At 38.1% G+C, this 27,849-nt stretch overlaps 1 protein-coding gene across 2 annotated transcripts in view; it reads left to right on the forward strand.

Annotated features, from left to right (window-relative positions):
* Window positions 1–527: 527 nt before the first annotated feature.
* The window catches only part of tmem8b (transmembrane protein 8B), a 46,555-nt gene continuing 19,233 nt past the window's right edge, over window positions 528–27,849 (forward strand). Inside the window, exons 1-11 of one of the 2 annotated variants that reach the window (XM_005924499.3) lie at window positions 528–742; window positions 5,214–5,403; window positions 6,149–6,356; window positions 8,692–8,825; window positions 9,421–9,689; window positions 14,191–14,573; window positions 20,441–20,537; window positions 20,727–20,850; window positions 23,269–23,411; window positions 24,737–24,915; window positions 26,346–26,492. In XM_005924499.3, coding sequence (XP_005924561.1) covers window positions 658–742; window positions 5,214–5,403; window positions 6,149–6,356; window positions 8,692–8,825; window positions 9,421–9,689; window positions 14,191–14,573; window positions 20,441–20,537; window positions 20,727–20,850; window positions 23,269–23,411; window positions 24,737–24,915; window positions 26,346–26,492 — 1,959 coding nt within the window. In that variant the 5' untranslated portion in view covers window positions 528–657. The other variant, XM_005924500.3, reaches the window with a different exon arrangement.

Genomic DNA, 27,849 nt, shown 5'->3' on the forward strand with positions numbered 1-27,849 from the left:
TGACTGCTTTTATATTTGAGGCCCAAATTGAGCCCCTATGAATCATTAAAATAAATCCTTTTAGCCTTTCATTTTATTTATGCTCACGTAATATGTTATATTTTAAGGAGTATGTATATTGCTAGTTTTTTAAAACTAGACAGACACGTGGAGTTGCTGCATTTTTACTTTCTTTTTTTTTTTAGTCTAACAGAAACCCAAAAAAGTTGCTTTGAATTTATTAATCGCTGGAAATCGTATTTTATTAGTTTTGAGGCTTGTGCACGACCACATAAGATGAAGTCTTCCATTCCTCCAAAGTACCAACTTTGTGTCCTGGGTCCTGGCAGAAGAGGCTGCAGGCTCGAGGGGCAGCTGCAGCCTCACACCTCACTCGTGCCCGTGTCGGGTGGCCCGGACGGCGAAGTGTGAATCCTTGTGGTGCAATCTACGTCTGCACTATCGCCGGACTGACAGGGCCGGAGGTCCAATGAAATAAGTCGACATATTGAGGTTGTCAAATCAAAGCCAAAGAGGAGGCGCTGTCCCGTCGTCGTCTGAATGACGTCATGCACAAACAGCTGGTCGTTGGCAAATATCTGAAAAAATGTAGACTAGCAGAGCGTCTGAGAACTGCACTCGGGCTGGAGCCCCTCACAAAATATTCTGCTTTTAACGATGTGGCAACTGGAGCGCCTGGGCTCAGGATGTAGCCCTCCGAGGCTCCTCTTGCTTGTTTACACCTATCTCTGCGCTGTTGGAGGTGAGTTTCCATTCAGTGAGTGTTGCTTTTGATTCGCGGAGAGCTGTTCCTTTTGTCGGGGTGCTGAAATCCTCCCAGCAGCGGCGGCAGCATCTCATCCTGTCTCTGGCTTCAATTCAGTCTCCGAAACATCCACAGCTGCTGCTTTCAGTCTCGGCCACTGACAAAACGGTTTTCACGAACACGGACCTGCTTCGGTTACGTTACGTATGGGGAAGGATGCTGCTAATTATGGCTCACAATGCACTGAGTGAAGCTCCTATAGGTTGTAGGCTACGATACGGAGGTCTAAATGTGGTCACAAGAAAACCGATCAGTCCGGACGTGTTGACTCTTGTTACCTTTCATTTGTTCTCGTTTTGCGGAGACGTGAAGGCTCAAAGCCAAGTTAGTGCACGCTGGCACGGCTGACTACAAAATGTGACCATAGTAATGGGATAAAGGGAAAGGTTAAGTCAAACCTTCTTGTTTCCCGTCTTAAATTTAACCTGCTTTGATAGGAGATGAGGACTAAACTGGTTTAACTGGATAATGGGACAATTTTGAAGTTGACTTTTGTAAAATCAAGTTGTTTTTAGGTTTTTAAATGTATGAAAAGTGCAGCATGCTCTTATTATTTCTCTCTATCTGTTTCCTTAAAAAAGAAGAACCTAAGTGTATCCTCCTTGATTTGTTTTCTTTTTTTAAATGTCTATCCATGAAAATTTCTTTGCTGCTTCAAGACTGAGGTGTGCAACAAAAAATCTCCCTGTGTGATAACAATGAATCCATACCTACAGCACAGACTGTACTGGCTGTGGCCACTAAGGACCATACAGGTCTGTCTGACTTGTTGCTGTTTTGCTTTATCAATTCTAGTAACTCATTCGACATATTTGGCTTTAGACAGAAAGTCCAGTTTACCCAGTTTACCCTTCCTCCCCTGCTTTCTTGGATATATCTCAGTAAAACAGAGACAACATAGAATTAGAGCTTATTCTTTACCTTAAAATAATTTATGATAACCCACTTGATTGCCAGGCAGATTGTGCATGTTTAGATGTGTATGTTAATGTTTAATATCTCTGGTGTCTGCATCTCCCATTGTGGAAGTGGAAGGTCCAGTAATCTTTACGGCTGCGTGTTATCTTCGAGGCGTTTGTTTCTGTAGGTGGATGTGAGGAGGATGGAGGAGAGAATAGTGTTGACTCAAAATTTGACTTTATCGCTGGCCAGTATTAAATTTGGTGTCATTTAGTGGCTCTTGTTCCAGATGGTTGATCTTTAGCAGCTGTTTTTTTTTGAGAGATTTTAAAATCTGCTAGAGGAGGAGGAATTTCGAAAAGCAGCAATTACTTTTTGCTGTTCCAAAAAATAAAGTTTAAAGACAGCCCAGCTAAGTATTAATGGATAAATCCCATGTTGAGATGACAAAAAGCAGGATTATGTCTATATTAAGCCTCTAACAGAGTAAAACAGTGGTAGGGAGGTGCTCATTGAAGAGATTATTGAATCCAGAACCACACTATGAGAAAGCCTGTAAGCACTCGGCTGCCTTTATCTTCAAATGAAACGTCTTTATTTGGCTGGCAAACAAACAAGCATATTTAGATATTTTGGCATGTTTACACCTTCAGACTTAAGTGAAGTCTCTGTGCGTGGCTGCTGGAGTGTCACCGAGCCCGGAGCTTTTCACGCGTAGCTTGAAAATAGATATGTCAGTTCATTATTCTAATTTTCTGTATTCATTTTGTCACAACAACCTCAGATCTTGAGATCTCGACGTGTTTGACACGTAGCCTGTCTTGTCAATTAAGTGTGACGGTAACCACCTCTGTATAGCTTGCACATTAGAGAGCATTGGAAATCACAACTATAAAAATGTAAACGCGAGGCTGTGACAGTTACCAAAGAAACGCACCCTGTTTCAGGATATTCAGTACTTGCAAGACACTGATGCAATTAACACGTGTAAGCAAAATCAAGCCTTAAATATTAACTTGTGATAAAAATGATGATTAAAAGCTATGCTTAGGAAAAACGATTTTTTAACATCCTTTGGCTATAAACCCCTCTAAGATTTTAGTTTGTGCCAGTAAAGAGGCAAAATGACAATAAGCAAAGGTTTTAAAAAAGGAAGAGTTTGATTTTCTTAGTTCCCTCTACCATCTCTTGACCCACTGTGACAGCCCTGACCCTCTGTTAGTGATCTAGAGACTTTGTGAAGGTGTATTTTTGATGATGAATGGTGGCTTTCATGTACCTTAGATTATGACACCTGGAAAAAGTGACGATTAGCAATTAATTCTGATTTAAGGATTCCTCTTGAATAGCGTAATCACCATTCACAGTCCTACTTCTAGATGTGCTTCTTTTTTTAAACCTCTTTCTGACCGATCCACTGTAACTACACTTTTTGTGGGCTTAGCTGCAATCTGTAAATGGAAAGAAAAAATCATGTCTGTTTCTTTCTAATCAGCCAAGCAGTGACTGTAGGCTTACTGCAGACTCCAGCACTGTTAGCGCCAAACTCACCCTTTTGAGTTATAGCACTTCAGGCTGTGACCCCAGTCACAGTCTGTTAATGAAAGGGCAAAGAAGAATCTTAATGTAAAGAAGGCTCACATATACCAGAGATAACAGTCCAGCAAAAGGCTGGAATGAAGCTCAAATAAAGACCTGGAGCTTTGTATGGGATTAGGATTTCACTCTTGACAGCAAACCACTTCATTCTTCTCAGTTTCGGCTTCCGTAGTACATCTTTAGTATTCAAGGTTGCCTCCATAGGTGAGTGGATAATGTCGTGGGGGGAGAAAAGAACAGAAAAGAGCTGTTTTGCTCCTTTTACGCAAACATAAGAAAGACAACCTATTTCTTTACACGTCTGCACCTCATTGCCTTTTCACTCGTTTTATTTATCATTTTTTGTTTTGTTTTGTTTTGTTATTTTACTGTCATCATTTTAGAGGTCCGGGCTCCTATTCACTGTATTCTGAAAACAGTGGTGTGAAATTATTTATATTTTTGTACAAATTGTAGGTGAGACAAAAAGAAAACCCAAACAATGTCACCACAGGTATTGCAATTTTAATGGCTGACACGCAGAAAGCGAATGCGCCACAAGTGGAAGCATTTTCCTCCAGTGAAACATCAAAGTGCCACCGCATTATTCCCGTAATAATCTGCTGCCTTCTTTTCTACCTACTTGAGTTTATATTTATGATAACGCCTCGCCTAAAAGACGCTTTATGTTCTAGTGTAGCAATTAAGTGACTTGCACACAATTTCCCCCAGATTTTGCCCACCCGCTGGCTGTGCTTGATGCCAGCCCAGCTCATGTAGGTAATGTGGCAGATTACACCTGCTGCTTGTCTGCTGCATTTATATGGAGAGGCTTTGGTGGGTGTAATCCAAGGATTTGACATTATGCAGGACGTGAGTGAGCCTGCATATATCCGTCTCCCGCAGCTTCTTTTGAAGGAGTTAAAAGTCTTTGATCACATATTTTGATTATTTACCTCTTAAAGAAATAATTTGCTGCCTCTGAGGTGAAACTCTGTAAGTCATTACAGCGAGTCACCTTAAAACTGCTCTCTAGTCACAGCAGTGATAGTACAGGCATATTGGGAAATGTTCATAATTAAATATTTATTCTTTGTAAGCAACAGCTTTAATCATGATTCAATGCTTTCAACGATGTTGATATTGGTCTGTTAGTGAGATGGTTGTTCCAAGCACACAGCTTTCCTAATTGAGATGTGCTGACAGTTATTTCATGGGCTACCATAAATGTCCGTGGAGCTATAGATACATGAATACATGAACATGAACAAATAAATCCAGGGTTGTTTCCAGCTTAGCGGTCATACTACACTGTGCAACACATTTAATAGATTATAATAGTACACTCTGCAGTCCTTCTGTAGTATGTAGCATGCAGTATGGATGTCATTTTTAGTTTTAAGTTTCCCAGCTACAACCATGAGTCAAAGCATATGGGATGTTCAGTCAGTTGAGTCAAAGTTTCTCTTCCTCAAACCAACCACTGCACTTCAGAGTAAAACAAGCACCCGCCTGTCTTGTCTATCTTTTCATTGCAACTTTGCTTCAAGATTTATAGGACGTTGTTACTTTAAAGTAATAGTGGCAGTAAAACTGTTTTCCACCCTGTGATATAGTGCCCTGCATTGGACACTACATCACTTTGATCACCTGACTTTTCATATAATACCATTATTAGGTAACGTTTTTATTTCCTTGCAACTTCCATTAACCTCAGCTATAGTTTGTATGCATTGAAAAGAAATGTTACCAGATCAAATTGGTAACATTCTAAACGAATCTGGTAACATGCCAAACATGATGCGCACATCAGTATGTTGAAAGTGACTTTTAGTTGTGACAAAGCAGAGTAATGGTTTGATAAGGCTTAAAGGCTATCCACCATCACAAATATTTTTGGGACACATTCCTCTTATTCTCTTCCCTGCAGATTGCCTTTTTGTGACTGAATACTTCACCCGTACGCCTCGTAAGCTGAGTGCTTTCAACTCCTTCGCCAGTGTGGAACTGTTCCACTTCAATGTGCCTGACGACACCATGATGGCCGTATGGAATCTCATCACCTTCAAGGAGCAAGGGGGCACGTTTGGAGACAGCTGCCCGAACCGCAATGTGACTGTGTAAGACACCGAGTTTGGCTTAACACTGTTCTGTTGTTGTTCTCCAACTGAAGTGTTCTTCTTCTCCAGCTAATTATAAGCAACTTAAATACATTTAGAAAAATAAGGGGTTATAGCCTACACGCAAGGAGAAACTGTGAAGCCGTTAGCTGTATGAAGCTTTATGTATTTTTGTCAGTCTCCTGTGTCTCAGTGATATAGCGTCTGAAATAATGGACGCGCTTGTTCCATTCAGATATGAAGAGCTTATTATTAATGTTCTGTATCTGAAACGGTACCAGCTGTGAGTGTGTGTGTGTGTGTGTGTGTGTTTGTCATACAGAAACATGGCCTTGGAATCACTTGCTCTAGCAGAAACCAGAACAAAGACCATTTTGAGTGCTTTGGCAGGTGTTTATATGCCTGTCTGTCTGGATTGTCAGTGTGGTGGTGTCATAACTGTGCGCGATACAGTCAATGCTCTACAGGTGCATAGCTGAGATCAAAAGAAAGGTCAAAGATGGATATGTGCTGAATAAATTAACTCCTTGCTTGAAACATCTTTGTCTGGTGTATAAATATATAATATTTTTGAAGACGTGTGGTCTGAGAACTTGTTGCTGTGATTCTTATTTGTGTATAGGATGCCAGCTGTACTTCTGCTGTTAGCTGTTCCCATGGATAACTTTAATATTTAGCAGATGTTCTTGTTGTTTATGACAGTATTAGGCCTAAGGAGGCTGAACTGTGGCTTTGTGATTAATAGGTACTTCAGGTCCGGGGCTCCTCCAGTAATCAACCCCCTGTTCACCCGCTTCCCTCGGGATACAGTCATCCCAGGGTCATTTGCTGTGACTCTGACCTGGACTCTTCCAAACCGTACAACAGGAGCATTCAACGTGACCAGCCCTCTCCCTGGAGACTGGTTTCTGGCGGCACATTTACCTAAGGATGAAGGCAAGATCTCAGTCAAGGTGAGCCTGCACATTTATCACAAATAAACACCAGAATTCCTACAGCTTTACTGAAAACAAATACTCGGAATGAATCTTTCTTACTACTGAACCACTAGACCAATATTGCCAGCGTTACATCCACGCTGTGAAAAATAGAAACCCCTCTGCACCCAGCATCAGTTGTTTAGAGCTGTAAATGAAAAGACTGCATCATGTTTGTGCTACACATCATTCACCACTTATGACTGGTAAAATGTAAGCTTATTTGTGTCAGAGTGTTATGTATCATAACTCTAATGATATCTAAATCATTTTCTTCATGCTTGCTTAACTCCCCTTTGTGACGGGAAAAAAAATAAATTAAATAAAAATGATGTAAGTGATCCTTGGCATTAGTATTCCAGTATGTGCTGCAGAACCTAAAGAGGCTGAACAGTGTCAGAGAGTTTTTCTTCATCTCATCGTGTTCTCCTATTTGGCTGCATAAACACCTGCTGATTTCCATTTCAGGGAATTTATGTGTCACTGGCATGGTGTTCACTTGTGCTTTGTGGTTTCCACTGACTGGCAAAAGTGCACCTGAAATACACAACAATCAAAAATATAATCAGAACTTGCCAGCAGCATCACATATACAGAAGAATTGGTTTGTTTTGGGGGATTTGGGGATATAAGCCACCATGGCTCAAATGTGACCAGCTTCCAATGACACACTCTGTAGATGGAAATAACAAACCTTTTAAAATTTTGCTTTCTGAAGCAATTTTCTAGCAACTAAGATGTTTTTCCTTTAGAAAATAGACACAATTGGAAGCAATGCAAGCAGAAAAGGGAGATGTGCGACGCATTTATAACTATCTCAGTTTAATACCAATCTTAAGAGTAAGTAAGGATTTAGCAACTGAAAACAGAGTCAAAGAGAATAACTGCATTTGCTGAAATGTCCTTTATTGCAAATAGAATATGCTACTCTTTACAGAGCAAAATTGGAGTTCTGTAATACCCTTTTTATATGTCTCTGTAGAGTGCACTAGATGCCCTTGAGCATTTTTATAAACGAAGGGCTAATATTGTGAAGAGGTACATTTGTAAAACGTTCTTTTAAACTTAAACAGGTAGTTGTGGTACCTATACAAGATAAAAACGTGAGTGCAAATGAAAAAAAAAATGAAAAGAAAACAAGTCAGCAAAAGTTCCCTAATAAGGTACAAGCCACGGTCTACTTGCTAACAAACCTCTAGGCCAATGCTACACCTTTTCCAAGGAAAGGGGACAGCTTTCTGCTTATCTCTGTGATGCCAGTGGCAAACCGTTGTATTTGACACCTTGGGATGAGAATGTGTTGACAGGTACTATGTCCTGTCAATTCAGTGCAGCAGCAATACAACAATACTTACTGCTGACTCAAATACAATAGCATACAATTGAACAGAGTTGAGAACACAAGCTCTAAAAGGTTTTTATTTTTTTGCAGCTCTCCATGTATACCTGATAAACTTTGACATACTGTATATTCCAAAGCGAACCTTAAAATTACATTGTCTCGGTGGGCAACTGTGACTGAAGGAGCTAAAATAATGCATTTAGACAGGGTTTCATTAGGGAGGTTTAGTGCTTTATGGCTCTAATGGAGTTTTAGAGGCTTTAACATCTTGCCAAGAGTGAAATTCTGTGGAAAATGAATGAATGCCCACATCGCTTTTGGTATGAAGAAGGTCAAATGTAAAGCTATTGAACATCAAAACCGTTTGGGCTCACAGTGTAAAACCATTTGCTCTCAAAAGCCCACGTTGGTTGAGCTTTTATTCAAGCACAAGGTGCATGTGCATGTCCAAGCGACAGGCTGTAATAAATCAAAGGGTCACCCCAGCAGCTTCCAGACTAATGACATGCCACAGTAATTGTGACTCGAGAGCAGGAGGGGTCAATGATCAGTTGACAGAAACGAAGGGCCTAATTTGGCATTCACACCTGTCCTGTTGAATCAGGTGCAAAAGGCTTCTCTTCATTTTACAAACAAATTTTACAGCACATCATGTGTAGAAACTAATGCACGGTCTCTTGGCTCTAAATCAGTCTGTCTACTCGGCTCATCTCACAAAGTAATGCACATCAAGCATTAATGGTTCAGAACAACACAAGTGAAATAGTGGGTGCATGTTACGCTGTGTGGCAGGGAGGGGGAGGACGGAATGATATTAATCCAGGAGGCTGACAGGCTTAATGCACACAGTCCATTAGGAATTTTCAGTCGGTCTGAATGATATCTAATCTCCTCTTTACCAGCTTTTAAAAAAATTGGTGAGTTAACCACAAAAATACAATCTGAACAACTGCTGCTTTATCTTTGTAGGGTCTGTCCGAGGAATGCCAGTATCTGTTCCAGCCTCAGCTCATTGTTCAGAGGCTGATTGGGATTTCAGTACTTTACCCTGGATACTTCATTGACCAGATGATCCCAGTCCATAATAGATCTGCACTTTATAAGTAAGTCACCTACGTGGGCTCCTAGAAACCTGACAGGGGCTTGACTTTGAGAAAAGACACCAGGAGAAAATTGCGTTTTATTTTTATTTTTTGCAGCATGACACTTCCCCAGCCTAATCCTTCATCTGCCTCTTCAGTTATGTTTTTTTAATGTATCTTGCAATTTCATTTTAAAAGGTGCAATTCCTGTGTGTGATTAGTTTGCACACCTTTATCAACTTCACCTACTTTGAGTCTTTTGAGTGGAATAATAAGATTTTGCTTCCAAGGTTAATCTTCATTTTTTTCATGGTCTTCGCGGTGGTGCCTAAAGGAAGGAGAGCTGCTATTATGAGTGCTGCATAAATGATGTGAAGGGACTATAATACTATATATATATTTATTGAAGCCTTATCTTAATTTTCTCATGATAAAATATATAGTATATAGATTTAACATAGAAGCCTTTGCAGAATAGATGTGATACACAACATTCAACAAATCTAAAAGACACTTATTTCAATGAAGCTGACTTACATTATGTTTACTCAGTAGAGGTCTACATTTTATTGTGTGGTATAATGCCTAAAACATGTGTTTATGTGTGCCTGTGCAGAGTGTTCATCCCCAATTATATATCAAAGGTGAAGGTTCAGCTGGTAAACTGCAGCACCAAGAACAAGAGTAGTGACAGTTGTCCCGTGGTGCTGAAGATAAGAGCGCGGGCACCGCCAGTGCATAACTCAAGTGCCCTCGACTGCAGGGAGTGGAACCCTTGTGAATTAGTCACCCTTGTACCTGCCTGGGAGCAATGGTATTATATCCTGGTGGAGAGATATCTAAGTAACTCTGACGTCTACTTCCGCATCGGGGTGCAGGTCACAGGTGAGTGTGATGCTTTTTTGCCATATTTTCTGGCTAATGTTAATTTCAGTTGTTTGTAGCAAATTTGTGTTCTTTATTTATATCAGAATAAACACATTATAAATACATAAAAAAATAATTTCAATTACAATTACAATCATTTCAATTACAATCATTTCAATAAGCTTCAGACCTGAAGTTAAAAAGTCATAAAGTCAGAATATGGACTTTGTTGGTTAATATTACATAACTTTCACTGCTATTTGCTTCTGGTCATTCAGATAGATCAGTAAAGCCTGATTTAGACTTCTGCAGGAAATCTGTTGTAACTTACAACATAGCTGGAAACCCCTTTTAATCTTATGAAAAATGTAACTACATGTGTATATTATGGTACAGGTCAATACATCTCACAACAACTAAATGGCTTGGTAGGTTACATCGCAAGGTTAAGAAGCGTTTCCTGTTACGTCATAAGTTACAAGGCAGATTTCCCACAGACGTCTGGGGGAAATCTGCCTTTAGAAAGTGACCGTTTATAATGTTGCAACTGAGGTTTGACTGAGATTAGACTTTTCGTTTTAAATCAGGGGTTTTAATAATAACACTGCATTAACCATAAACGAATTACCATATAGACATTTTTAAATTAATATTCCTTTGCGTAGTCACTCCTTTTTATGGATTTAAAAATAATTGGACAGCTGACTGATAAGGAGTGTCATGGCCAGGTGAAACCCAAATCCGCATTAATTCCCTGTAAATTAAGAAGATACAAGGTCTGTACTTGAATTGGTATTTGCACTTGGTAGATGCTCACAGAGCTCCTTATGTGATCCAAAGACATGTTGAAGTAGTCAGCAACTTCAGCGAGGCGATCGTGGCTCAAGAGTTGGGCGTTCGCCTTGTAATCGGAAGGTTAAATAAATACAGACCATTTACCATTCAAAAGATAGTTTATCTCAGTACGGGAACGCTCAAGAATAGAAAAGCCACAATAGACTTAACTCAAAGATATCTTAAAAAGCCAGTCCAGTTCGGGACCAGTATTCTTTATACAAATCATACTACTAGCGGAGTGATGGCAGGAGAAGAGTATGGAGAAGGAAAGGAAGCGCTTATGATCAAAGCATGCCGCATCATCTGTCAAGTATGGTAGAGCCAATTTGATGGCATAGGCATGCATGGGTGCCAGTGGAACTGGGTCAGTGCAGTATTTTGATGATGAGAAGTAGTCGAGCAAATTCTGAAGTGTATAGTGATATAGCTTTTGTTTTGTTTTTTCATGGGATTCAGTCAAATGCTGCAAAACTGAAGTGATCCACAGAGGGATATTGACTCAGAACATACTGCAAAGAGCTTCTAAAAACAAAGAAATGTAATGTTCTTAAATAGCCGTAACATTCCCCTGATTTCAGCCCAGTTGAACATGCTTTTAAGTAAAGACAACAGATGGCAGAAAGGACTACAAAAGCAGCTCTAATGAAGCATCTGAAGATGGGGATGGTGCTCTGCTGTGAATGGAGACACAGACAGCTGCAGACAGAGTAGTTGTTCCTGTTATACCTTTTTCAGGTCCACTTAAGAGGGAACATGCACAGGTGTAGCATAGTTCCTCCTCAGTTTCAGATTCAGTACATTCATCAATGATAAATTATTTCCATCTAAATTTGAATAAAGTCTTTAATGTCTGTCATTATATTAATTTAGATATTAAAAGATCAAAAAATTTATAAAATGATTATAACAAAACACATATATTCTTTCTTCTTTTAGAGAATTTCATCATTAAGCTGTATTTTTTATCCGGATTTTAAACTTATGAAAGTAAAATATTGCAAACCAATATTAGTTTTATATTTAATAACCTGGTTTATCTATTGTGTTTAATTGGACAAGTGCTGGAAAAGCAATTGCAAAGAATAAAAAAAGTGCGCTGTAAATGACATAAAAAAATATTGAGTTCGATTAAACTAAAAATTGAGATGCTGATTTAAAAACAAAAACAAAAAAACAAACCCCTTACCTTCTGTTTTGCCTAAATTTCATGATTTGACCTTTATAGATATGGAGATTTAAAATTAATAAATAAAAAATGTATTCTGTTTAAATTTACATTTACATTTTAAAGTGAAGACATCTTTGTGCATTGGTGTTATAGCTTGATTTAAATTACCCTTTAATGTTTAATGACACGGCATATTCAGCGCCTGTTGTGATTGTGATTTGGAGATCTATAAATGAACTGAAGGTTTTTCACACTGTGAGGTTTTTGAATTAAACTATTTTACCAATTTTGCCAATTAAAGTATTTTACTGCTTTACTAGATGTTTATCTGTTGGATTTCTCTTTTTCTTATTATCTGCAGATAAATTGCGGTGTTTATCCATGAGCAGTTTGTCTGCAATTTTATTTATTTTTCTTCCTGCTGCTTTAAAAGACCAAGCTTGGGTGGTTTACCTCATAAATTAGGCCAAACAAAAGCTCAGAGTGGATCTCTGCAGCATGCCATATCAAGTATTCAAAGGTATGCAGTCAAAGTATAGAGGATTATGGCTTTCAGATGCACATAAAAGACTAAATCTTGGCTGTTCTACTCTTATCTAAGTACAAATCGGAAAATGTTTTTCAAAGACTGTCCAAAATGCTCATGCATCTGACAGTTTATGTTTGATGGGATAAGGGATGCCAAACACAGTCAGATCATCAAGAGGCTTCTTCAAGAAAAGACTGGAACCCAAACTGAGGTGATTCGTGCAGGATTGCTAAGAGGCAAATGATACCATCCTTAAGTGCTACATGCTGTTTTTGGGTTGTGGAGAACCAAGATACTCTTTATGCTCCCTCAATGGGGATAGCTCACAAATCTGTGGGACGTCCACTTCCATGTAGCGATCCCCTCCCTTTGCTCGGCACTGTACAGTGCACTTTGTTACTATGGCAACACAGACACTAATTATTCACACTCTGTCTCTCCTCCTGTCTGCCAGGCAGATCTTACTTGACCTTTTGTGGATTTAAATTGGAGAACAGCTCAGGTTGAGGGAGGAGACCATCTGGAGTCCTCACCTTTCTTTCTGTTATTGGTTATTGTTGTTATGAGCTGTCTCAGAAATATGTGCCCATAGTTGAATTTGGTCCAATTTACAGGTGTCACGGTTGCTAGTAATACAAAGTGTGATAAAACTAGGTTGCACTTTATTATTTATTGTTGCTGTTTATAAAGCATTTCATCACTGCAGCTTTTCTGTCCTCAGCAGACAACTGAACAGGGTTCATGTGTTATGCTCTAAATCAAAGGGGGGAAAGCCGCCCACACAAATACAGTACAGTACTTATTGTGTATATACATTTAGTCTTGCCTCTCAGCAGCCATTTTTGTTGGATAAGAGCAACTGCCCATCTAAATGAATGAAAAGAGACTTTAATAAGAGACTTTTACTTTAATTGTAGTGGTCACCAAGACCTAAATATACATCAATATGGAAGGTTTACAGCTTAATTTAAAAACCTACTCGATTTCAGGACTGAATAAATACAATGCGAATACACATCTTAGATACAGAAAGCCAAGAAAAACAAAAGGTGGACTTATCTATATCATCACAGAAATAAGTTAATATGTCTGCCACCACACAGCTGAACCTATCATGATCTGTATTATGTATGATGTGATTGGTTAACATGTCTTCTGGTTTAATTACTGGTTGGCTGTTTTTGAGACAGATGGGTGACATTTGCCTCTTCTTCTATAGATTTTTCTATAGATTTTTTTCAGGATTCTTCAAGTGCTCCATCTTTGTCCTCCGTCTACGAGGCTTTACAGATTTTACACAAATGTTACCTGCAGCTGCAGTATTCAGTATTTTTAGGCGTTCTCCACCTGCCTGTACGGACATCAAAATACTTCAAACCCTTTCGAGACAATAATATGCAAACGAGGTTGAGCTAAAAAGCCTTTGAAACCCTTTCCCCTTGGGGACTGTTGGTATTGGATGATACTTTGCCATTCGACATCAGTGACCATTTTGCATTGATTTTCTATGTGTTGGTGGAAAACATACAGTCTACAATCAAGTTAGAGGCAATCCACAGCACTGAATCTTGGTGTATATGTTCTGGAAGCCAGCTGAACTAAATAATTAGGTTTCAGTTCCATTAATATAGTGCCAAACAACAACATGGTTTACTCTGGGTGCTTTACATATATGTCAAGACCTTAAAGAAAACCCATTAATCCCCATTAATGAAATGCTTTCTGTGAGAAAAAAACACCTTCTAACAGACAGAGTTTTTAACAGCAGGGTGGGCGGCTGCCTTGGTGATCAGTCGGGGGTCACAAGAGAGCAGAGAGAGAATAAATGATATTGAGGAACAATAGCAAACAATAAACACTGCCTGTAAGCATGGATCTAAAACACAGAGCGCCAGCTCAAACATTTATAGAGACTCTGTTGCTTATAGTGCATATAAGTGCAAATTAAATAACAGCATTGTTTTGACTTTTTTTTTCCTGAACAGATTGCTCCAAACCCAGTTTGTTGAAAGACCAAGCACAACCCAGCTCCTCGATGAACATGCCTCAGTCTTTTGGAACAGCGATGGGTTTCTCCTTATCTGATACACTGTTAATGGCAGCCCTGCCAAGCCTGTCCCAGAACAGCAGTCACCTGCACACCTCAGAAGACAGCATCATTTACCTTGCACCGACTGCAGACACTAACAAGTGCTGGCCGATCCGTCCTACTCTGCGCAATGAGCTGGACACCTTTTCTGTGCACTTCTACGTCTTCTTCGGTCCAAATATATCGATTCCACCGGACAGGGCAGCCGTGTTCGCCGTCAACCTAATGCCCGTTTTAGACAGTGGAGGAGTCCTAAACATGGAGCTCAAACTCAACATGGTGAGGTTTACAGATGATACAACTATTGTTTCTTTCATAATTTCTCGCAGTATTTGTAAAATTGCGAGGCACTGTTAGCTCATCAAATCAGTATTATCATCCTGGTCCAAGGAAGGGATTTGGCCCAAGATGCTGGACAGTGCTCTGGCACCACTCTCACCCTTCGCTTGCTGTATCCTGTGCAGGGATCAGAATGTTATCAGAAAAGTAAATTTGCAACAGTCATAGAGGAGAAAATCAGCAGCTAGCAAGGGTGAATAACTGGGCTCACAAAGTGCCTGGCTGAGCGCGCCTGCTAAATATGGATGCACGTATGGTCATAGACTTTGCTGTGGGAACTGAAAAAGTTCACAATGAAACAGGCGCCAGTGTTTGGGCTTGTGGCATATGTCTCTAATTGAGAGCAAACAAAATGCAAAAATCAGCCAAGCAGGATTTAATATGTCTGTGTTGATCTGTCCTTCAGATAGTAATGGCATTAGGAATGCACCTGCATTGGCTCTGGAGGTCTACAGGGAGCCAGAAACTGGAGAGCTACAGGCTGGCAGATGGACTTTTAAACATTTTACTTCTAATGGAGAGAAAGCCAGCCAGTGTTGAGACAGCAACAAGATGAAGCACAAAACACTAACAGATAGCTTTGATTGTTTACTTCTAAGGAACATCCTGACAGTTTGGGAAGTATTGCTTAAAATATCGGGTCTATCTCCCCACATTTAAAGATAGAGTAAAAATACTGGTAAATGAAATTTGTTGCCCACAGTACCAGTGATTTAGCACAAAAGATATAAACAGTAGGAAATGTCAGACATTAAAAAAGATGAAAAAGAGCATTTGCAGCAGCAGACTTGAATTTAACACTAAATCTATTACGCTCTAGGTTTAATAGACAAGATAAGTCAATTAATGAGGAAATTAATGTCAGATTAATCATAAATGAAAGTAAACCCTATGTGTAGTGCCCCCTCCCCCCCGTACAATCCTGTCCTCACAGGTTTGAAATTGTCCAAATGCAGCTTATATACTGTTTCTCACCGCTTCAAGACTTTATAATAAGCCAGACTACACATCCATCATCTCTACTGAACACACGCACACACAGATGAAATTAATGATCGATCTTCTCATCTAACCCCCGGTAAGAAAGCAAACAGCCTTCTTTCCAAGATTGTCAGAGAAAATTTTTAAAGGAAATGAAAATAATTGACGGTAATTCATTTAACAGTGTATCAATGGAGTTTGGGATTGCTGTGGCTGCTGTCACCACCCACAAAGGCTACGTGAGCCCCTTGGCTTTCTCCATGGTGTGCCCATTTTCACCTGTTTACTGTATCTGTCCTTTATCTTGCAGCAGAACCTCTCTTTGTATTTATCGGTGCTATCTTTGCAGTAGCAAAGTGTTTTCCCTGACCCCTTTCACCCTCCATTCAACACCCCGGTATACTCCCAAGTGTGTGCTATTGGTTAATTTTAACTGGGTGCGCACTGCAGATGTCACAAAGACAGTATGCTGGGATGAAACCTGGTTGGTGTGATAGTTGTATGAGCCGTTAGATGTATTCTTCAGAGAGACTGTCATGCTATATTATTCTATGAACAGATTTAACCCCCCTCGGCGATGATCTGTCACTTGCTTGTCACAGGCGCAGAATCCAGTCAGCCGCTGCCTGTGGGGGACTCTGGCAGATTTGCAGGGCTTTAGGAGACAATAGCTGGACCTGCTTGTCTGCCTTGCATCACTCTCTGTGCAAAAGTGTGAAAGGAATGCATATGGCTTTTATTCCCACTGATGCCTCACCTGGCAGTTGATCAGTTTAAGTTTACCTTTGGTAAGGCTCACGCAGAAAAGAAATTAGAAACAGTGTAATGAGCGCATATTCATGAATGCTTTGGCTAACCCTTATGCACTAGTACTTTTGTCACAGTAATAAACTGTTTTGGCAGCATAAAAGTGTTTGGGGGAGTAGATTAAAAAATAAATAAGTGTGATACATGAAAAATAATGCTTACATAATATACTAGGTCCTAATAGCTAAACAGCCAGGGACAAACAATAAATATGTTTTTTTTAAAACTATATTAATTTCTTATGTTCATTTTTCTATTTGTAAGTTTATGTTCACATCCAGTATTTCCACGGCCATTTATTTTCATATTTTTAATCAGCCAGTGAAAACTAGGCGCTTTTATGGCAGAGTTGTGCAACACCATCTGTCATTATCACACAGGAGAGGTGTGAAATTGAATGCTAAAATAAATATTGATTAAAACAATCATTTTAAAAATCTTCATAAATATATAATTAAACATATGCACAATAAATAATAAATCTAAAGAAATGTAATATTTTTCACATCTTAATTGTGCACTACGTGTATCTTTTATTTAAAATAATAAACTTGGATTGATACCAATAAATAAATTACAAAAAAACCTCCAAACTAATAAAACTTCTGTTGCTTTTGCTAAGCAGCATTCATGTGGTCAGAGGCTGAAACATGTACTTTAAAAGATATTCAGATAGCAGATATATTATTGATTAAAATTAAAACCCATCACAGAGATTGGGGTTTGGTTTAATTAGTTTGGGCACTGGAATATGGAGGCAGTATATACAGCACATGACAGCTTGTCCATGTTCTTGCATCAGTTGGCATTATCTACTGCCTGGCACATGTCATCAGCATAACTTCTATTAAACTCAGCAAAGCAAAAACATGTCAGTATACAACACAGACAAACTGGCATTCATCAAACCTTTTTTTTCTCCTCTATTTTAGCAATCAGAGTTGATGCATCAGGGCTGTCGAAGTGATCCTTTTAAAGATTTTCCACAGTAGTTTTCTTCAGTCTTTAACCTTGAGCCTTACTTTGCTGGTAGATAGCACCCCTGATTGAATTATGGGTCTGCCACTCACATTCACCAATCATAACTAACATCTGCATAATGGATCGGGCATATAAATCCTAACATTAAACATGATTAATATAGCAATGCTCACAATCATATTACAAAAGGCTTTACGAGTAAAGCCAGTAAATAAAAAAAACATACAAAATCAACATTAGAATTCCAGACATGAATGTGTTCTTAAAGCAGAACAAGAATAGAATATTATTAACAACACATCACATAATGCCCTGACAGCTAAAGCTATTTTAAGAAGTGATTGAAATCCTTTTAGAAATTCTGGGTTCTGGACAGAAATGATGCAGTGTGCTGAGAAAGCCAGCATCCACACTGAAGGGAAATTATTTCAGACAGATTTGAGAGACAGAATGAGCCCCAAAAGTTATCAGTAAAATATCAAAGAAGCAAGGGAATATCGTTGTTTCGAGTGCATGAACGGTTTGGATGATAAATTTGAGAGTGATCACATATATCACATCTGTGTATCTTGAGATAATCTTTCTTCCTTAATTGCATGTGTTTCCTGGGGAACCAGGATGTTTATGGGCAGATAATGAAATGAATAAATGAATCACTGAGATTCATTACTGGTGGAATAATAAATCATATTTAAAAAGTGCATTGATTCTGAAATAGTCTTATAGTTTTTTATATTTTAAAAGGGGATATAATTTCTAAAAAATGAAAACAAGCTACATATGCTCCATTGATTTTTGAACATCTTTAGCTTTCTTGGCTAACCAGGTTGGGAGCACTTATATTATATATGTACTTTTTAAACTTGCAAATAATTTACACATATGTGTCTGTCATGTTATTTTGAGTAAATACACCAAAAACAGGATGGACATCGTCACATTTTGGCTTCATGTAAGCTTTAACCCTGTAACAATTTTCATAGCAGCTTGAATTGCAGGCTGGGGTAGGTCGAGCACTCCATAGTGGGATTTGTTATTTCATATGCGACAGCATACAGTTGAATCCTTGCTAAACCTTGACAAAGTATATTTTGTGTGACAGTGCAAAACCTCACGATTCTGTCAGTTTAAACCGCCTTAATACTGCAGTATTACTGAATCAACAGATGCTCAGGAATGCATATGAGGCCAGCAAAAAAAGAAGTTAAGATTGGTAACTCATTTTTTAAGAGTGAATTCCAAAAAAGTTAACTTTGAGAAAAGACTGGGACTGTAATCACAACAGTTCAAGATGCTAAGAATTTACAGTTACCTCTAGTATGTCTTTTTTTTTTTTGGTTTGTGATGCCGTAATTTCCCATACATGCTTAAAATAATAATAAAGTAATATGGATGTTTATTTATTTATTTTAATTCCTCTATCTTAATTGCCCTAATTGAAAAACAAATGTCTAATAATTAAAGTATGTTTTCTGTTATTTCCTTTGCATCATTAACGCTTCACACACTCTCATTTTGCTCAATTAAAAAATATGTCTCTTTTGACTTTTACACTGAGCCGACAGCTTTGTTGTTCTGAATGAAAAGTTAGGAAATCAGTGTCACTGAAATGTGTCCTCATTAAAGTATCAGACTATACCGAACTTTTTGCTTATCCATCTATCCTTCCATCAGTCCATCCTCAATTCAGGGTGAGGGGGAGATCCTCTTCCAGCTGTCACAGGGTGAGAGGTGGGGGTACAGCCTGGACAAGTTGCCAGTTTATCACAGGGTGTACATCACAGTAAAAGTATAAATTTAACCGTTTAGTGGTGTTTAAGAGCAAGGGAGAAGATTATCGAATAAAATTCACCAGGAATCATCCTTTGCAGACATGAATGGCTGGATAAACCTTTGTTACAAAAGAAAAAGTCAGAGGAAAGAAATCACAAAAAAATTAATGTGTAGATACTTTGAATTTGTGTTTACAATTTTATAATAATCCCTCTAATAGTGCTTGACTGGTCAATTGGCACACCAACCTTGCCATCTAGCTACATTGACTACAAACATCTCTACTTTGATGGAGCTCTTTGACCTGCCAATTAGAATCATATTATCTGGCTTTGGGGTGGCTCTTGCCTGCTTTGCTCTCCCCGTGTTTGCATCTGGTGAGCCACTTTGATATTTGTTGCTTAATCCTTTATCCTCAAACTGTAGAGGAGAGCCAGGATGAAGGAGGGGGAGGGTGTGGGGCTCTCTCAAAATGCCACTGGGTGTGATTTAGTCTTCCCACCAAGAGAATAGAGGCCAGATGGTGAGTTTAGGAAGCCTGAAATCTCAGCACCTGGCAAAGTGTTTGTTAGTCATTGCATTAATCAACAACTTTGCCAACTCCCTATATATACATTATGCCCATTTTTTGCTAAAGGGGTGATAGAAATCTTATGTATTTAAGAAATAATTGTCTAAAGTTATCCCACAAATATATATAATGTGTTTAAAGTCTTCTGATTTTTAGCATACTTTGTGGTTTAGTAACTGACCCATCGCTGTACCCACCCACACACACAGAAACAAAAGATGGAGACTGGGTAAATAATGGAGGGGCATTTTAAAACTAATAAAGTGTCAAGTTTGGTGCTTGAGTGCAAATTGACACATCCAGTTTGCTGCTATTTATTGTTTACCAATAGACCAATTTGGACAGCTGTGGCCTCCCTTCACCTCTCTGCAGAATGAACCAATTTGTATAAGCATATGCAGTTCCCGACGCTTGAATAATTCTCCTGGATTTCTTTCAATGCATGAGCATGTTAATGTATAATTGATGCTTCAAGGCGATAAACTGCCAACATCTTCACTTACTGTAGGTGCCTCTGGCAGACAGAGAGAGAGCACTTTACTTGATTTGTTAGTTTTAAAGTTTACTATCTCATGGCTGTGCAGAAAATAGACCTAAAGGTAATCATGAACAGTGTTAGCGCACCAGAATGATAGCAGCAGATGGTTGATGGTTGGACGGATGAATGACGTTTGATTATGTGTTTTTCCTGCAGTCTACGCTGAAAGGAGCTAATCTCACAGTGTTTGGCTGCCTCAACCACGGGATGCCACTTTTCTTACGTGAAAACACATCACTGAAATGTGAATCAGGTATGCCAAATTTTGCTTAAACAAAACAGCCACATAGTGTGTTTTTGAATCTAAGCAAGTTTATTGGTAGAATTGTGAGAACAGCTCAAGTAATCGATATTTTTGCCTTGTATGCGCAAAGCTTATCTAGTTATGAACCTTCTCTGTCACAGCTTGGACTGTGTTTTATTGTGTTACCTTTTTCTTCAGAATCAGTGGCAGGGTTTTTCCTCTCTGTGAACACCTCCACTAATATCACCAAACTGAGGATTCCCTACCCACAAACAGGCACCTGGTACCTCAGTCTGCGCTCTCTGTGTGCTACTGAACATGGGTAAGACAGAAAGCACTGCTTCCCTTGAGAACTTTACCTGTTTGTTGGTTATGTATTCTATTTTATAGAGCTTCATACCAGTCTCCATATTTGCTATATATTATCTGTGCTTTACATATAGTGTTGTAACTGCTGTAACTTTCTCATCTCATCTTATCCTAAATATATATCAATGAAACCAGCGGTCCCCAACCCCCAGGGTGTGAAATTTCTGTTTTTCAGGGGTTTTATCGTTTTTATCGTTTTGTTTTTTTTTAAATCGTTTTTATCGTTAAGTCCGTGGCGCAAAAAAGGTTGGGGACCGCTGAATTAAACCAAGTTTTAGTATGTGTTTTTATGCCTATAAAGAGACATTATTTCAGTTTTGGAAATTAATATTTGCTCTGTTAAAATTGTGATACTTGCTTTTATGGTTATACACTAAATATGAACCTCCTGTCAAACAGGAGGTTGAAAAACTTGGCAAAAAGGCTTGATAAATTGGGTCCAATGGTAAGAATCCTTACAGCTATGCCTTCTTTAAACTATTCTTTAAAATTGTGTAAACTATAATCTCCTGAGTGCTCAACCTAGAAAGTCTCAAAAACATCTTTTACAAGCAGGAATTCAACAAAACAAGCTGAACGTCATACATTTTGACATAAATTTATGACATTCTCATAATCAGTTCTTCGGCCAGGTCCCAATGCTCCACAGCAACCTCTACGAGACAATATTTGCTGTCAATTACACAAAGACAATTGCAAAATAGGACATTCATATCTTCTGAATTTGTCAGCATAACACAATCACTAGTTTGTTTACCAAAATAAATAATTCATTGCCATAATGAAGACACTATGCTTTCTGTTTGAATGACGAAGCCTCCCTCATTGAACCACATCCTCTGCCATCTGTCACCCAGCAGACTGATTTGGCACTGGCTTCATAAATGTGTGTATGGTGCACACCAAGCATATGACATAAAGGAGGGGTAGATTTTTAGGTTTATCCATATTTTCACACTTACCAATTAGGAAATGTTTTTTTTTGCACACGTCATAGTGAATTTTAAATCAAACAATCAAGTTGTAATCGAAATGCACACATTCAGTTTTAATTCAAGGGGTCCAAGAAAAGTTTGCAAAAAGCTTTTTTAAAAAAAATGCTATTGCAACGCTGTTTTATTGGTAGTGGTAATTGGATATTAATAGTAGGTACCAATAAGGCTTTGGCCTACTGCAAAGGCCACACCAGTGTCCCTCTCTTTCTGTTTTTCTCTCCATGTTTATGTAGGTGTTACTTAACTTGTGAATTCAAGAAGTAAAGTATTTTTCTCTGAGGGTTATTTAAAGTCGGTGCGAATCATGTCAGAGAGAGAAGTTAGAGCGAATGTTTTCATTAAGTTTTGTTGTTGTAATGTTATATACGAGTTCGTAAGTATTAGCAATTCAGCAGATTGAGCTGTTCTGGCGAAGCCTTTATGGCACAAAAATGTGAACAGAATGAAATTAAGCAGATTTTTCCCGTCCCACTTGGGAGTTCCAATTGAATTTGAATAACAGATAATAACAGATGGTGTGGGACGTGGACTCATCCTCACACGAACACTTAGCTGATGTATGAAAATGCAGACAAAGATCAGAGTGTTATGTGCTAGATTTCCACACATTTGCATAATAAACCAATCAGGTGTCATTAGATGGTAAATGACAGGTGCCCTTCAAATATACAGTTAAGCTGATGTATACAACTAAATAAAAACAAAATAAATAAAATGTTGCAGAAACACATAAAGAAACATATTTGAAGTTTTATTCTCTTTAACTGATTGATTAGCAGTTTTTGTTTTTGTAGTGTTAAAGATGAGCAAATTAAGTAAGTAACCTCTGTCTGTGAATATGCAGTCACCTGTAGACTTAGAGTTTTGTGAGAAATTACAGCTGAGTTACCTATTCAAAATAATTAATGACGGTTAAACTAGAACCCTTGGTGGAATAGACATAATTTACAGAAAATTAGTTTTGTAATTGCGTTATAAAGCTGGAGATTTCCGAGGCCTAATAGAATGAAGTTGTCTGACATCTAGCAATGCCGAAACAACCTTTTGATCTCCAGTGTTTTGTGGTGATGAGGGCTTCTGGAGGACACAAGAAAACTAGACAAAACCCTGCAGGCGCCTGAGCGGCTTTGTGAGACAAAGCTCTAAAAGAGCTTGGAGTGATATGTGAATGTCAGCTGATAACATGTTCACAATAACAATGCTGTTATATTTGTATTTAGTAAGTATAATGTTTACCAGCTTAATTTGGAATGCTAAAAAGTGTGCACAGCTATGCAGTCTATAGATCTGACATATTTGGCCATAAACAAAAGTCATTATGCAGATGAAAAACAGTGAAGGCATCACCTGCAATCATATATTTTTGCCTTTTCCAGATTTGAGCAATGCAGCAATGTAACTGCAGAGGTTTATATGCGTGCATACCTGACTCCGTGCATCAATGACTGTGGGACGTATGGACAGTGCAAGCTTCTGCGCACCAACAATTACCTTTATGCTGCATGTGAATGCAAAGCAGGTAACATTTTACTTTAAAAATCTATTGCAGTCCATCACAGTGTGTTACTTTTTCCAGCTTAAATGGACAGCTTTGTTAAATCCTTGTTTATTTATTTGAACTTGTAGTGCACACTGTCAATTAAATTGAAACGAGGTGGTCCGGTAAAGTCTTTTTTGATTCTGTTTTAATATCTAAGTCATGCAGTTATTAATAAAAGAGTGGAAGTTGTTTTACGTAAGGGAAAAATAATTAGTACTGTATATATTTAACAACCTCCTTAAATATTTATCAGTAATTAATTAGTAATTAATAAACAGCAAGCAAGTGCAACCCTGAATGTATAATTACACTTGTCTGTCAAAAGATTCTTTCGCATATGAAAGATAAGACAGAACTTTTCTTTGAGAAAATAGGTCATCACTGCTGCAAAGAATTCCTAATTTGTTGGAAAATACATCATGCGGAGTGACAAGAAAATGAGAGCGAGCCAGGTGGGATGGCACAGGTCATTTTCCAAAATTGAGCTGACAATTCTGCAATTAAACTGTATGTGCCACTTTTCAGTGACTCATTCAGTGGCCTGGTATTAATCTTCTAATATAAGGCATTTTGATAAGACAATAAAACACAGTCTTAATTACCAACAGCTTTTCAATAAAAGATGAGCTTATGAAACTAAACAAAGCATGTCCTCTGAGGCTTTTTTAAATCCTGCCTTTGATCTTCTTTTATCAGAGTTGGTTTCTCCTCAGTTAAATTCATTGTCATACTTCACATGTGTGACTACTTCCTGGCAGACGCTTTGCATTCAGCACTTGCCCTTGGCCCATCTCAGACTGCAAAACCTCTGTTCAACAGTGCTCACGAATATTTAATTCACACTGTCTTATTCAATCAACCACTTGATAAAGATCCAATGTACCAAAGCGGGGGTGTTTTAAAATAGAAGTGAGTTCACACCAGGAGGCTCTATTATGCAGGATAAACAACTTCACACATATCTGTTTTTGATTATTTTTGCAGAGAAATGTCTGTTCATAGCAAAAGGCTGCTAAGGCATTATTCTTGTCAAGAGATAATAAATATTTCATACATTTTAAGAGATTAAGGGTTTGAAACAAACAGTTTCACCTGCTGGGGAAACTCTTCTCATTCATAAACCAAAACCACGTTTTTCCTGGAATTGATTGAGGGTTTAAGGAAGTCAGGCACCATTTATGCTTTTCCCAACATGTAAAGCCTGTTAAAAAACAAAAACAAAACAAAAACCTGTCTTAGAGCTTTAGTTTTTTAGGTGAAAGTACCAGATTTACTAAGGTGGTCTGTGTGTGTTGGTATTTTAGGATGGGATGGATGGGGGTGCACAGACAACTCAGAAGCCTATTCGTACAGTTTCCAGCTCCTCTCCACCCTGCTACTCTGTCTCAGTAACCTGATGTTTGTCCCGCCCGTGGCCATCGCCATCCGAAGCCACTACCTCCTGGAGGCTTCGGTCTACATTTTCACCATGTTTTTCTCCACTGTGAGTGAAAAGTGATAACCTAAAGTATATTTTCCTTTTATTTAAGCATGGTATTTTGCTAATAAACAGTTGGTATCAGTAATGCACAAAAGTAAGCATAAAGAAAACAATCATGGTGCTAAATCAAAAAAAAAAAATTGAATTTGAAACAACAATTTAGAAAGAATCACAAAAGCAGATGTTTTCTGTAAGTCATCAGATTGTGGCAAGGCGAGCTTTAATAGGAAACACATTCTGCATCAAATTCCCGTGTATGCAGATGACATACTCCTATTTCTGAGTAAGTCATTCCAAACTACACCACAGTCAGAATTATGCTTACAATTCTATTCTGCATTGGAAGCATTAAAATGAATGTCCTTCATTAAAACAAAAATGCTCCAGTATCCCTACTATGATCCCCTGCTCAGAGCCATAACTTTATTACTTTTCCACTACGAGAACTTCCCCCAGGCAACAGCGAGTTTTAGAAAACATTTTCACTGCAAAAATGATGACAAAATTAAGTTTGGGTAAATTATTTCACCCCCACCAAAAGTACCGTTTGGCAACTAGAACTGTTAGAATCAAATGAAGTTTTTTGTTTTTGTTTTGTTTCTTTCAGCTACCTTTTAAAAAGCTACATCTAGTATATTAGCACAGAATTACAATTAAGAAATACTGACAATAAACGTTACTATTGATGCTAAGGATGAAATCTTGCTGGAGCCAGAAACAATGCTCGGTATGGCATCATTATTTTTTAATAATCTGCTGCATTTTATCCGCCTCCTAACCAAGAAAAGTGCGTTTTATAGAGTGAAAGAAAGCTACATTTAAAAGCAGACCATGCTTTTTCATATCTCAGGGGACTAATTTAATATTTCTCCTTGAAGAAAAGGTTTCACATGCTTTTGTTGAGAAAGTGCCTATTGTGTAATTTTTTGAAATATTATTTAACAAAAGAAATCCTCCTTTATAAAATGATAAAAACCCCCAGTTCTCCTTAAAATGAATGATGTCTTACTACGATAATGTGATATATATAATCATTTATTGATAGTGTATACAGTAGTGAGTAGACATTTTATAGATAATGTATTCATACCGGAATTTTTTTTCTTCTTTCAACAAAGCTGTAAAAATAAAATTGCAAGAAATATAGCTGCAAACATATGCTAGTGGGATTTCATACATAAATAGAGTCGGCCAGTATGTGCATGCCACTGTGTTGCAATGAATCTGAGATGAGTTTGTAAAAGAATGGTCTGTATAGCTTCTTTGTCAGTAACCAGCAATAACCTGTATGCGGGTATTGCTTATTTTATTCAGCTTATCATTCAGCTCATGCTTTTTACAGAATCAATACTTTTGTGCTGTTGTGCCGTCTATTGTTCTGACACATCTGCGTGTTTTTGTAACCTTTGTGCCTTTCTCTTCTTTTCTCACAGTTCTACCATGCATGCGACCAGCCAGGTATTGTGGTGTTTTGCATCATGGAGTATGATGTTCTGCAGTTTTGTGACTTCCTCGGGTCACTCATGTCAGTGTGGGTCACCGTCATTGCAATGGCTAGGCTAAAATCCATCATCAAACAGGTATGTGTAATTCTGAGCGAAGCCTGTTTCTACTGATACTCAGACTGGATATTTGTTTTCTTTCTGTAAAACTGAAAAGTCCTGTTGTAATAGAAACTTTTCCCTTTATAAAGATAAAGATGAAAATGTAAGGCTTGCATGGTGATATCAACAGTTCTTCGATACATTGATCTCAACACAAATGAACTGAGAAAATGCATGTCATCATTAACAGTGCATATTTATAAACACATTAATTTTCCCCACTCTAGCTGCAAAGTAATAAGCGGCACTTCAGCCTGGAGACATGAAGTGCAGCTTAGGTCATACCCTTTTATGTGGAGATTATGTTTCTAAATGGATAAACAGCCATTTAGAAAAACAACTCAGCCTGTCACATTTGCTACTTAATAAAATGTTAGTCGTAGGTAGATGTCAGTAGATTCAGACATCTGGAAACAGACGTTTTCAGACCCTGATGCCTGTGCACTCTCCCAGACCATGAACAAAGAGAGATTAGATTAGATTAGATTAGATTAAAGGACTGAGAGGCTGTAGCGCTATAAACTAGGGGTGCAACGATACTCGGATCGATATTGAACCGTTCGATACAGTACTTTCGGTTCGGTACGCATATTTATGGAACAGTACAAAATTTGTAATTTATTTTATCACCTTTCCTTCTGACGATGCTGTCTGTGTTGAGCGCTCAGTGAATCTGCGTTCATACTAAAAATAAACCTGAAAATCAGTTTAGAACAGCTACTATGTTGCAAAGAGTGAACTACCACTGGCAAAATTTAGCAGTCTTTGCAAACTTCAAAAAGCAAATGGCCTCGATCTTGGTTCCACTTGTCTCTTACCCGTGACTTCAGTGGAAATTTCAAATTCAGGATCTGACACAGACTGATTCATGTCCTACACAGTTCTTACAAGTTCATAGAAATTTCTGTTCAATTAGAACCAAGTATTTGAGTTGATGATTGTAATTTTTATACAATGTTGTAATTTGTTTTCAACAATTTTTTGATTAATGTTTTGTTTCCGTTTACAATATTATACTTTAATGTATAATATTGTGGAAAACAGGAAACAAAACATCAATCAAAAAATTGCTCTCTTTTTTATTCGGGCTACTTAAATTTATTTTGGGCTACCAAAAACTGAAGAGTCCCTGCCCGAAGGGCTACCAGGGATTTTGAAATTTTGGAGCCCTGAGATATATATTTTTTTTTACATTTTTTGTTTCAGCAACATTAAATTTAAAAACTGTACTTTTGAGTTAAAATATATATTTATAATTTTAATAAATGACAAATTAAAAAGGCATGAACATTTTTTTGTATCGAAAAAATATCGAACCGTGACACCAAAGTAT

The sequence above is a fragment of the Haplochromis burtoni genome, unplaced genomic scaffold (assembly GCF_018398535.1).
Source record: "Haplochromis burtoni strain Fernald_Lab_line unplaced genomic scaffold, NCSU_Asbu1 Contig_54, whole genome shotgun sequence".
NCBI classification, from domain to species: Eukaryota; Metazoa; Chordata; class Actinopteri; order Cichliformes; family Cichlidae; genus Haplochromis; species Haplochromis burtoni.